At 37.7% G+C, this 13,801-nt stretch overlaps 1 protein-coding gene across 1 annotated transcript in view; it reads left to right on the top strand.

The window, feature by feature from the left end:
• Positions 1-13,801, top strand: part of ABCA15 (ATP binding cassette subfamily A member 15) — a 178,540-nt gene that overhangs the window by 54,911 nt on the left and 109,828 nt on the right. Inside the window, exons 7-8 of the mRNA XM_028841598.2 lie at positions 8,542-8,658; positions 9,007-9,124. Coding sequence (XP_028697431.2) covers positions 8,542-8,658; positions 9,007-9,124 — 235 coding nt within the window. The remainder of the gene's footprint in view (positions 1-8,541; positions 8,659-9,006; positions 9,125-13,801) is intronic.

The following is a 13,801-nucleotide window of genomic DNA, read 5'->3' on the forward strand; positions in this document are numbered from 1 at the left end:
CTTGTAAATTTGTTTGAGCTCTTTGTAGGTTCTGAATATTATTAGCCCTTTGTTAGATGAGTAGATTGCAAAAATTTTCTCCCATTCTGTAGGTTGCCTGTTCACTCTGATGGTAGTTTCTTTTGCTGTGCAGAAGCTCTTTAGTTTAATTAGATCCCATTTGTCTATTTTGGCTTTTTTTGCCATTTCTTTTGGTATTTTAGACATGAAGTCCTTGCCCATGCCTATGTCCTGAATGGTATTGCTTAGGTTTTCTTCTAGGGTTTTTATGGTTTTAGGTCTAACATTTAAGTCTCTAATCCATCTTGAATTAATTTTTGTATAAAGTATAAGGAAGGGATTCTACATATGGCTAGCCAGTTTTCCCAGCACCATTTATTAAATAGGGAATCCTTTCCCCATTTCTTGTTTTTGTCAGGTTTGTCAAAGATCAGATGGTTGTAGATGTGTGGTATTATTTCTGAGGGCTCTGTTCTGTTCCATTGGTCTATATCTCTGTTTTGATACCAGTACCATTCTGTTTTGGTCACTGTAGCCTTGTAGAATAGTTTGAAGTCAGGTAGCATGATGCCTCCAGTTTTGTTCTTTTGGCCTAGGATTGTCTTGGCAATGCGGGCTCTTTTTTGTTCCATATGAACTTTAAAGTAGTTGTTTTCCTATTCTGTGAAGAAAGTCATTGGTAGCTTGAGTGGGATGGCATTGAATCTATAAATTACCTTGGGTAGTATGGCTATTTTCACAATATTGGTTCTTCCTATCCATGAGCATGGAATGTTCTTCCATTTGTTTGTGTCCTCTTTTATTTCATTGAGCGGTGGTTTGTAGTTCTCCTTGAAGAGGTCCTTCACATCCCTTGTAAACTGGATTCCTAGGTATTCTGTCCTCTTTGTAGCAATTGTGAATGGGAGTTCACTCATGATTTGGCTCTCTGTTGTCAGTTATTGTTGTATAGGAAGCTTGTGTTTTTTGCACATTGATTTTGTGTTCTGAGATTTTGCTGAAGTTGCTTATCAGCTTAAGGAGATTTTGGGCTGAGATGATGAGGTTTTCTAAATATATAATCATGTCATCTGCAAACAGGGACAATTTGACTTCCTCTTGTCCTAATTGAATACCCTTTATTTCTTTCTCCTGCCTGATTGCCCTGGCCAGAACTTCCAACATGATGTTGAATAGGAGTGGTGAGAGAGGGCATCCCTGTCTTGTGCCCGTTTTCAAAAGGAATGCTTCCAGTTTTTGCCCATTCAGTATGATATTGGCTGTGGGTTTGTCACAGATAGCTCTTATTATTTTGAGATACATCCCATCAATACCTAATTTATTGAGAGTTTTTATCATGAAGGGCTGTTGAATTTTGTCAAAGACCTTTTCTGCATCTATTGAAATAATCATGTGGTTTTTGTCTTTGGTTCTGTTTATATGCTGGATTATGTTTATTGATTTGTGTATGTTGAACCAGGCTTGCATCCCAGGGATGAAGCCAACTTGATCATAGTGGATAAGCTTTTTGATGTGCTGCTGGAGTCAGTTTGGTAATATTTTATTGAGGATTTTCGCATCAATGTTCATCATGGATATTGGTCTAAAATTCTCTTTTGTTGCTGTGTCTCTGCCAGGCTTTGGTATCAGGATGATGCTGGCCTCATAAAATGAGTTAAGGAGGATTCCTTCTTTTTCTATTGATTGGAATAGTTTCAGAAAGAATGGTACCAGCTCCTCTTTATACCTGTGGTAGAATTTGGCTGTGAATCCGTCTGGTCCTGAACTTTTGTTGGTTGGTAAGCTATTAATTATTGCCTCAACTTCAGAGCCTGTTATTGGTCAATTTAGGGATTCAACTTCTTCCTGGTTTAGTCTTGGGAGGGTGTGTGTGTCCAGGAATTTATCTATTTCTTCTAGATTTTCTAGTTTATTTACGTAGAGGTGTTTATAGTATTCTCTGATGGTAGTTTGTATTTTTGTGGGATTGGTGGTGATATCCCCTTTATCATTTTTTATTGAGTCTGTTTGATTATTCTCTGTTTTCTTCTTGATTAGTCTTGTTAGCGGTCTATCAATTTTGTTGATCTTTTCAAAAACCCAGCTCCTGGATTAATTGATTTTTTTGAAGGGATTTTTGTGTCTCTATCTCCTTCAGTTCTGCTCTGATCTTAGTTTTTTCTTGCCTTTTGCTGGCTTTTGAATGTGTTTGTTCTTGCTTCTCCAGTTCTTTTAATTGTGATGTTAGGGTGTCAATTTTAGATCTTTCCTGCTTTCTCTTGTGGGCATTTATTTGGTGCTATAAATTTCCCTCTACACCCTGCTTTAAATGTGCCCCAGATATTCTGGTATGTTGTTTCTTTGTTCTCATTGGTTTCAAAGAACATCGTTATTTCTGCCTTCATTTTGTTATTTACCCAGTAGTCATTCAGGAGCAGATTGTTCAGTTTCCATGTAGTTGTGCAGTTTTGAGTGAGTTTCTTAATCCTGAATTCTAATTTGATTGCACTGTGGTCTGAGAGACAGTTTGTTGTGATTTCTGTTCTTATACATTTGCTGAGGAGTGCTTTACTTCCAACTATGTGGTCAATTTTGGAATAAGTGCAATGTGGTGCTGAGAAGAATGTATATTCTGTTGATTTGGTGTGGAGAGTTCTGTAGATGTCTATTAGGTCTGCTTGGTGGAGAGCTGAGTTCAAGTCCTGGATATCCTTGTTAACCTTCTGTCTCATTGATCTAATATTGACAGTGGGATGTTAAAGTCTCCCATGATTATTGTGTGGGAGTCTAAGTCTCTTTGTATATCTCTAAGGACTTGCTTTATGAATCTGGGTGCTCCTGTATTGGGTGCATATATATTTAGGATACTCAGCTGTTCTTGTTGAATTGATCCGTTTATCATTATGTAATGACCTTCTTTGTCTCTTTTGATCTTAGTTGGTTTAAAGTCTGTTTTATCAGAGACTAGGATTGCAATCCCTGCTGTTTTTTTCTTTTTTTTATTCTTTTTCTTTTTCTTTCTTTTTTTTTTTTTTTTTTTTTTTTTTTTTTTTTTTTTTGCTTTCCATTTGCTTGATAGATCTTCCTCCATCCCTTTATTTTGAGCCTCGTGTGTCTTTGCACATGAGATGGGTCTCCTGAATACAGCACACTGATGGGTCTTGACTCTTTATCCAGTTTGCCAGTCTGTGTCTTTTAATTGGGGCATTTAGCCCATTTACATTTAAGGTTAATATTGTTATGTGTGAATTTGATCCTGTCGTTATGATGTTAGCTGGTTATTTTGCTCATTAGTTGAAGCAGTTTCTTCCTAGCATTGATAGTCTTTACAACTTGGCATGTTTTTGCAGTAGCTGGTACCAGTTGTTCCTTTCCATGTTTAGTGGTTCCTTCAGGAGCTCTTGTAAGGCAGGCCTGGTGGTGACAAAATCTCTAAGCATTTGCTTGTCAGTAAAGGATTTTATTTCTCCTTCACTTATGAAACTTAGTTTTGCTGGATATGAAATTTGGGGTTGAAAATTCTTTAAGAATGTTGAATATTGGCCCCCACTCTCTTCTGGCTTGTGGGGCTTCTGCCGAGAGATCTGCCGTTAGTCTGATGGGCTTCCCTTTGTGGGTAACCCGACATTTCTCTCTGGCTGCCCTTAACATTTTTTCCTTCATTTCAACCTTGGTGAATCTGACAATTATGTGTCTTGGGGTTGCTCTTCTCGAGTAATATCTTTGTGGTGTTCTCTGTATTTCGTAAATTTGAATGTTGGCCTGCCCTGCTAGGTTGGGGAAGTTCTCTTGGATAATATTCTGAAGAGTGTTTTCCAACTTGGTTCCATTCTCCTCGTCACTTTCAGGTACACCAATCAAACGTAGATTTGGTCTTTTCACATAGTCCCAAATTTCTTGGAGGCTTTGTTTGTTTCTTTTTACTCTTTTTTTCTAACTTTGTCTTCTTACTTTATTTCATTAATTTGATCTTCAGTCACTGATACCCTTTTTTCCACTTGAATGAATAGGCTACTGAAGCTTGTGCATGTGTAACGTAGTTCTCGTACCATGGTTTTCAGCTCCATCAGGTCATTTAAGGTCTTCTCCATGCTGTTTATTCTAGTTAGCCATTTATCTAATCTTTTTTCAAGGTTTTTAACTTCCTTGCGATGGGTTTGAACATGCTCCTTTAGCTCAGAGAAGTTTGTTATTACCAACCTTCTGAAGCCTACTTCTGTCAACTCGTCAAAGTCATTCTCCGTCCAACTTTGTTCCATTGCTGGTGAGGGGCTACAATCCTTTGGAGGAGAAGAGGCACCCTGGTTTTTAGAAGTTTCAGCTTTTCTTCTCTGGTTTCTCCCCATCTTTGTGATTTTATCTACCTTTGGTCTTTGATAATGGTGACCTACAGATGGGGTTTTGGTGTGGATGTCCTTTTGGTTGATGTTGATGCTATTCCTTTCTGTTTGTTCATTTTCCTTCTAACAGTCAGGACCCTCAGCTGCAGGTCTGTTGGAGTTTTTTGGAGGTCCACTCCAGACCCTGTTTGCCTGGGTATCACCAGCGGGGGCTGTAGAACAGCAAATATTGCAGAACAGTAAATATTGCTGCCTGATCCTTCCTCTGGCAGCTTCATCTCACAGGGGCACCCAGCTGTATGAGGTGTTAGTTGGCCCCTACTGGGGAGGTGTCTCCCATTTAGGCTACTTGGGGGTTAGGGACCCACTTGAGGAGGCATTCTGTCCGTTCTCAGAGCTCAAACTCCATGCTGGGAGAGTCACTGCTCTCTTCAGAGCTGTCAGAGAGGGACGTTTAAGTCTGCAGAAGTTTCTGCTGCCTTTTGTTCAGCTAAGCCCTGCCCCCAGAGGTGAAGTCAACAAAGGCAGATAGGCCTCGTTGAGCTGTGGTGGGCTCCACCCAGTTTGAGTTTCCTGGCTGCTGTGTTTACCTAGTCAAACCTCAGCAATGATGGACTCCCCTCCCCCAGCCTGGCTGCCGCCTGGCAGTTCGATCTCAGACTGCTGCACTAGCAGTGATCTATGCTCTGTGGGCATGGGACCCACAGAGCCAGGTGTGGGATATAATCTCCTGGTGTGCCTCTTGTGAAGACCACTGGAAAAGCATAGTGTTAGGGCGGGAGTGTCCCGATATTCCAGGTACTGTCTCTCATGGCTTCCCTTGGTTAGGAAAGGGAAATCCCCTGACCCTTTTCACTTCCCAGGTGAGGCAATGCCCTGCCCTGCTTTGGCTTACACTCCGTGGGCTGCACCCACTGTCCAACCAGTCCCAGTGAGATGAACCACATACCTCAGTTGGAAATGCAGAAATCACCCATCTTCTGCGTCAATCACGCTGGGAGCTGTAGACCTGAGCTGTTCCTCTTTGGCCGTCTTGGAACGATCCACGTGCCACATTTTCTTTATCCAGTCTATCCTTGATGGACATTTGGGTTGGTTCCAAGTCTTTGCTATTGTGAACAGTGCCGCAGTACACATACGTGTGCGTGGGTCTTTATAGTAGAATGATTTTAAATACTTTGGGTATATACCCAGTAATGGATCATTATTTATGTTTTCTCAGTGGCAGTTGTCTCCTGATCTGTTGGCTTCACTATACTTGAGTAATAATAAAATCTACATTTTAAAACGCATGAGATGTTTTTAACGTATATTTGCCTTAGTTTCTTTCAGCAATGTTTTGTGGGTTTTTTGTGTTGAAATCTTTTGTCTCCATTGTTCTTTATTCCTAAGTATTGTAGTCATTTCCATGCTATTGTGAATACGATTGTTTTCTTAATTTTCATCTTGGATTGTCTGTTGTTAGTATATAGAAATGCAAGTAATTTTTCTGTGTTTTTGTATCCTACAATTTTGCTGAATTTATTTTTTGTGTGTAAGTATGGCTAGATCTTGTCATTTTCAGAGATATTTTTATTTCTTTCTTTCCAATTTGGATGGCTTTTATTTTTCTTGCCTACTTTTTCTGGCTAGAACTTAAATTTCTAGCCCATGGAAAAAGCAGGCATATTTGTCTTTCTCCTGATTGTTGATGAAATACTATGATGTCAGTTGCAGATTTTTATATATGGCCTTTATTATGTTGAGGAAATGTCCTTCTATTCCTAGTGCATTGAGTGTTTCATCATTTAAAAAATGTTAATATTTTTCTGCGTCAATTGAGATGATTATGTGTTTTTTCCATTCTTTTCTGCATGTGATGCATTAAACTAATTGATTGTGTTTGTTGAATCCTCTTTGTACTCCAGATATAAATCCTCCTTGGTCATGATATATAATCCTTTTAATATGCTGGGGATTTTTACTTGCTAATATTTCTGTTGAGAACCTTTTCATCAATATTCATAATCTCTCCATGTCATGTTTTAGCCTGGCTTTGCTATCAAGGTAATCCTGGCCTCATAAAATAAGTTAGAAAGTGTTATCTCCATTTCAGTTTTCTGGAAGAGTTTGAAAAGGATTATTGTTTATTCTTCTTTAAATATTTGGTAGAATTCACCAGTAAAGCCCCCTGGTCCAGGGTTATTCTTTGTTGAGTGGTTTGATTACTGATTTTATGTCCTTACTAGTTATAAGTCAGTTCAGATTTTGTATTTCTTCATGACTCAGACTGGGTAGTTGTATGTTCCTACAAATTGGTTCATTTCATCTATGTTATTCAATATTTTGGCATACAGTTGTTCATAATACTCTGAGATCATTCTTTTTCTGTAAAATCAGAAGTAATGCTCTCACTTTCATTTCTGATTTTTAGTTATTTGAGTCTTCTCAATTGTTCTTAGTCTGGCTAAAAGTTTGTCAATTTCTTTATCTTTTCAAATTATTAACTTTTGGTTTTGTTGAATTTCTCTATTATTTACCTATTCTCTATTTATCTCAATTCCTTTTTTCTCCTAAATTTATGTATACTTTACTCATCTAGTTCCTTAAGGTGTAAAGTTAGGTTATTTATTTGAAATTTTTCTTTTTCTTTAATGTAGGTATTTACAGCTATAAATTTCCCTCTGAGTACTGCTTTCACTGCATCTTACAAGTTTTAGTATGTTGTGCTTTTGTTTTATTTGTCTCAAGGCAGTTGCTACATTTCCTTCTGATTTCTTCATTTAGCTTTTGGTTGGTTAAGAGTGTTTTGCTTCATTTCCACATATTTATGAATTTTCCAGTTTTCCTTTTGCTATTGTTTTCTAGTTTTATTCCTTTGTGATAAGAAAAGGTATTTTGTATAATTTCAGTCTTTAAATGTAATAAAACTTGTTTTGTAGAGTAATATGGTTTATCCTGGATATGTTCTATGCACACTTGAGAAAAATCTGTATTCTGTTTTTGCTGGGTGGCATGCTCTGTGTATGTTAGGTTAAATTGGCTTTTTCCTTACTGATCTCGAACCCAGGAGGTGGAGGTTGCAGTGAGCCGAGATCACACCATTGCACTCCAGCCTTGGTGACAGAGCAAGACTCTATATGCTTGTCAATCTATGTAAAATAACCACAGAGATTTTGAAAGGGATTGTGCTCAATCTGCAGAACAAATTGAGGTGTATTGCCATCTTAATAATATTAAGTCTTCTGATCCATATAAGTGAGGCATCTTTCCATTTATTATGCTTTAATTTCTTTCAACAGTGTTTTATAGTGTTCTGTGTAGAACTCTTGCACTTCTTTTGTTAAATATACTTTGTCATTTTAATTGTTTGATAAAATTTGTTAAGTCTGGTTCTAGCACTGATCCCTAGAAAATTTAAGAGACACTTTATCTCTCTATTTTTGTCCCCTGTAAGTAATAAAGTGGTCCTGTATTCATTTTTTAAAACTGAAAAATATGCATATTTCCAAAGATTCTCACATTCATTCATTTATTTATTCAGCAGACATTTATTAAACACCTTCTATGTGCCAGGCAGATACAGTTATCTGCCCTTATACAGCCTAAAGCTATAGAATTTACTATTGACATATTAATAAAATTCAGTAAAAATATCTAAATTAGCCTCTGAAAACTTATATCACTTACTTGAATCTTCTTAACAGACTTATACATTATATTCACGTTTTTTTTGTTAAAACTTGAAATACCACATATGTCTATAAACAACTACCTCTAAAGAAAATGTATAGTTCATAAAGATTATTGCTAAAATTCTGTGAGCTTTTTCTTCCTTACCTGTTATCTTATTTTTAATGTTTGTTTCTAACCATTGTGAGTGAATTAAAATATATTTAAAATTTTTTAATTCTTTCTGAGAGAGGATATAAAAAGAAACGAGATGATAATATAGATGGTTTATAGCTTCATTTAACTGTTTTACATGTCTTAACAATATAAGGTGAGTTACTGGGGAAATTATTTCTGGGCTTTTAAGAATCACAGTACTGCTGAAGCTACTTGACTTTCTGAGCCCTGATTCTATCCTTTATAAATTGGAGATAATAATACTCATTATTTAACCCATTTTGATTGTAGACATTAAACTAGATAATATTTGTGAATGTATTTTGAAAAGTCTAAGGCACTGTATGGATGTATTATTTTACATGATATCTGATTTCTGTCAACTCTCCCACAGGAGTATCAGCTCATGATAGGAGTCAGTAATTGGATGCTCTGGGTGGCCTATTTCTTCACATTCCTCTGTTTGTATTCCATTATCATCATTTTTATGTGCATAGTTTTCTTTGTCAAGGCAAGTGTCTATTTGACTGCAGCATGTTGTGAATAAACTCTGAGAGGGAAAGCGGAAACATGGTGTGGGGCCAAATGGGCCTTGAGTTTCTAGGGGATGAAAATGTGGCTTTTGTTGACTCCACAGTGGAAACTCAGAGACTGCTTAGTCTCTCAGCAAACAAAACTTTAGACCTAGAGGGATGGGCCATCTGTAAGAAATAAATTGTTAACTCTCCATTTCACTGAGCAAAGTCATCGGTTTCACTAAGACTCTTAAAATACTTATGGATGTTTCATTTTTCCTCTTTGGTTTTGGTGCAGTACCACTTAGAGCATGACTAAACTGGTTTCCTAATTGTTTTGCTAGGTTAAACCGGCACCAGTCATCCAAAGCAGTGACCCAACCCTTATCGTTATCTTTTTGCTGTTTTATGCCATCGCCACAATATGCTTCAGCTTTATGGTTAGCACTTTATTCAGTAAAGGTGAGTCTGAGATTCCAGTGGTGAAATATTCTCAGTAACTACACTTTAGCTGCCAACTCATCTACAGCCTCTGTTTACACACTCTAACCGAAAAGACAAATATCATATACATGTGAAATGATTTGGAAAGGAATGAAGAGACAATTAACATAGCATAGGATACATGTGAATAAAGACAAAAACCAAAATAAGATCATGTCTGGATATTCTTTCTAACCTTTAGCTGCTACTTCATGTATGGTGTTTGTCAAACCCTTCCACCAGGAAGGGTTGAGATGGAGATGGCTCCTGTATATTCCGTTGGAGGATCTGATGTTTGCTAGTATCTGATGATGAGAGTGGTATATGTGAAGAGAAAGAAAACGGCAGCACTGCTTCAATGAAAGAAAGGGTTCTTGCACTTAATTAATAGATCCTCATTGTGTGTCTTCTGTGTATTTGTTTTTGTTTTGTTTTGCTTTTTGTTTGTTTGTTTGTTTGTTTGTTTTGAGACAGTCTCATTCTGTGGCCCAGGCTGGAGTGCAGTGGCTCAATCTTGGCTCACTGCAACCTCTGCCTCCTGGGTTCAAGCAATTCTCCTGCCTCATCCTCCTGAGTAGCTGAGACTACAGGTGCCTGGCACCATGCCCGGCTAATTTTTGTATTTTTAGTAGAGATGGGATTTCACCATGTTGGCCAGGCTGGTCTTGAACTCCTGACCTCAGGTGATCCGCCCGCCTGAGCCCCACAAAGTGCTGGGATTACAGGCATGAGCCACCATGCCCAGCATCTGTATCTGAAATATACTGTCTGCCCCACGGAGCGAATATTGACCTTGGGGACATGAATATTATATGCAAACAAAGTAGTTTATGAAATACATTAGCGAGAGTCACATGATTTGCAGAGTACAAGCTGGGTACCCAGGAAAACCAGCGATATAATTCCAGTCTGACTCTGAAGGCCTGGGAACCAGGGGAGGTGATGGTGTAAATTCCAGTTCAAAGGCTGGAACAGACTAATGTCCCAGTCAAGCAGGCAGCAAGGAAGAAATGAGAGAGAATTTCCCACTTCCTCCACCCTTTTGTTCTTTTTAGGCCCTCAACACATTAGATAATGCCTGCCCACATTGGGGAGGACCATCTGCTTTACTGAGTCTACTAACTCAAATGCTTATCTCATTTGGGAACCTCCTCACAGACACACCCAGAAATAATGTTTAATCTGTATACCCCATGGAGAGTCAAGTTGACACATAACATTAACCATCATAAGAAGACATGCAGAGAACAATGAAAATTAATGAAGTATAGTGTACACATTAAAAAAAAAGGAAATGGATTAAGATATTCCAGGTTGAGAAAGGCCTGGAAATGCTTCAATTGAGGTAGGTTTGTGAAGGATTGGAAGAAGGGAATGAATAGGAAGTCAAGTCAGTGGATGCAACTATTCATTCATTCATTCATTCATTCATTCATTTAAATTTTTGGATATCTGTGACTGGGAGTGGTGGCTCACACCTGTAATCCCAGCACTTTGGGAGGCTAAGGTGGGTGGATCACTTGAGGTCAGGACTTCGATACCAACTTGACCAACGTGGTGAAACTCTGTCTATTGAAAATACAAAAATTAGCCATGTGTGATCGTGGGCACCTGTAATCTCAGTTATTCAGGAGGCTGAGACAGGAGAATCACCTAAACCTGGGAGGTGGAGGTTGCAGTGAACCAAGATTGCACCACTGCACTATAGCCTGGGCAACAGAGTGAGACTCTGTCTCAAAAAAAAAAAAAAATGTGGGTATCTGACCTTGTATAGGGTCTAACATACAAAGAACAAGAAAAATCGTTTCCTTTCCCATTGAGGGCTTATGTGCAAAGTGGTTTTATGAATTTACAGCCTCACTGGAAGAAGATGAGAATCATCATGCTCCATATTCTTGCCAATATTTAGAATTACCAAGCTTTAAATTGTGCCAAATTAGGGCTATGAAATGTTATCGCATAGCAACTTAAATCTGCATTTCCCAATTGCTAATGAAGCTGAGCGTGTGTTACTAATATGAGTCATGTGTGTCTCCTCTTCTGTAACTCTGTTAATGCATTCTGATTTTTTATAGTTATTGAAAATTTCTCACAATATTTTTACTTAAAGTCTATTTTGTCTAATATTCATATAACCACCCTGATCTCTTTTTGTTATTTGCATGGAGTGTCTTTTTCCATCCTTTCACTTTCAACAAGTTTCTGTATTTGAATCATTTTTTAAAAATCCATTCTGCCACCTTTGCCTTTTAGTGAAGATAATAATACAGAACATTGGCCACACACGGTGGCTCACGCCTGTAGTCCCAGCTTTGGGAGGCTGAGGCGGATGCATCACGAGGTCAAGAGTTCGAGACCAGCCTGACCAACATGGTTAAACCCTGTCTCTACTAAAAATACAAAAATTAGCTGGGTGTGGTGGCATGTGCCTGTAATCCCAGCTACTCCAGAGGCTAAGGCAGGAAAACTACTTGAACCTGGGAGGCAGAGGTTGCAGTGAGCCAAGATCATGCCACTGCACTCCCGCCTGGGTGACAGAGTGAGACTCTATCTCAAAAAAAAAAAAAAAAAAAAAAATACAGAGCTGACATCATCTGCCGTTTGGGTATTTGTTTTATATATGTCATATCTTTTTTTCCCTCAAATCTTCCATTTTGAGTCCCATCTAATTTCCTTTTCTGTATATTTTCTAATTCTTCTCTGAGGGGGTAATTTGGATATTACAATTAGTATCTTAAACAATTTAATTTGGATTAATAACAATTTAGCTTTAATACTACACAAAAACTCTTCTGTCAAGCGTCAGCTCCTCTTTATGTTGGTATTTTTCCAAATTACATCTTTATATTGTGTGCCTATTAACACATTTATCATTATTTTATGCATTTATCTTTTAAATCATATAAAAGGAAAAAGAAACCATTATCATAACACTGGCTTTTATATCTGCCTATGTAGTTACCTTCACTGGAGCTCTTTATTTTTTCATATGACTTCACGCTACCATCTAATGTCCTTTCATTAAGCTGAAAGAACCACATTGTAGGGCAGATCTATTAAATTTTCTTTGCTTTTGCTAATCTGGGAATTTCCTAATATCTCTTAATTTTTTTGTTTGTTTTTGAGACAGTCTTGCTCTGTTGCCCAGGTTGGAGTACACTGGTGCCATCTTGGCTCACTGCAACCTCTGCCTCCTGGTTCAAGTGATTCTCGTGCCTCAGCCTCCCAAGTAACTGGGATTACAGGCGTGTGCCACCATGCCTGGCTAATTTTTGTGTTTTTTAGTAGAGATGAGGTTTCACCACATTGCCCAAGCTGGTCTCTAACTCCTAGCCCCAAGGGATCCGCCCGCCTCAGTCTCCAAAAGTGCTGGGACCACAGGCATGAGCCACCACTCTTGGCCCTTCCTAATTTTTTTAAAAGATATTTTTAAGAACAGTCTTAGATTAAAAGCAAAATTATGATGAAGGTACAGAGATTTCCTGCAGACCCTCTGCTCCCCACATGCAAGGCCTCACCCATTATCAGCATCCCACATCAGAGTAGTACAATTGTTACAATTGATAAACCTATATTAACACATCGTAATCACTCAACTCCTGGCAAACTTATCTTTTTACTGTATTATTAATTTTTGTCTTTTTTTTTCTTAGCATGCCTAAAGATTTATTAATATTTTCAAACAAGTAGCTTTTGGTTTCATTAATTTTCTCTACTGATCTCCTGTTTTTAATATCATTAATTTCTACTCTAATGCTCATGATTTCTTTTCTTCTGCTTACTGTGGATTTAATTTGTTCTTCCTTTTCTAGTTTCCTAAGGTAGAAACTTAGATTATTGGTTTTAGATCCTTCTTCTTTTCTAATATATGCCTTCAACGCATTAATTTCTCATGATATTTCTTCTTTGACCCAAGTGTAATTTAGAAATATATCATTTAATCTCCATGTGTTTTGATGTTTCCCAGTATGTTTCAGTTATTTTTTTTCTATTTTAATGTCATATGGTTTGAGAGCTGACATTGTATGATTTTTGTCCCTTTACGTTTGTTAAGATGTGTTTTATGACCCAGAATATGGTCTGTCCCGGTGAATGTTACATGTGAGCTTGACAACAATTTGTATTCTGCTGTCGTTAAATTAAGTAGTCTATAGATGTTTATTATATACTATTGATTGATGGTGTTGTTGAGTTCAACTATGTCCTTAGTGATTTTCTGCCTGCTGGATCTGTCCATTTCTGATAGAGGGTTATGAAAGTCTCCAACTATGATAGTGGATTCAGCTTTTTCTCCTTAGAGTTCTATAGTTTTTCACTCATGTATTTTGATGGTCTGCTCTTAAGTGCATACACTTTAAGGATTGTTATGTCTTCTTGGAGATTTGACCCATTTATTGTTATGTAATGCCGTTCTTCATCTCTGATAACTTTACTAGCTTTGAAGTGTGCTGAGACTGTAATGTATATGGCTAGTCTTGCTTTCTTTTGATTAGTGTTAGCATGGTATATTTTTTCCACCCATTTGCTTTTAATCTACATGGGTTTTCATAGCTAACATGGGTTTCTTGTAGACCACATTCCATAGGGCCTTATTTTTTTCTAATCCCCTCTGACAATCTCTTTTAATTGGTGCATTTAGACCTTTGACATTCAAAG

Source organism: Macaca mulatta, chromosome 20, assembly GCF_049350105.2.
Source record: "Macaca mulatta isolate MMU2019108-1 chromosome 20, T2T-MMU8v2.0, whole genome shotgun sequence".
Taxonomy (NCBI): Eukaryota; Metazoa; Chordata; class Mammalia; order Primates; family Cercopithecidae; genus Macaca; species Macaca mulatta.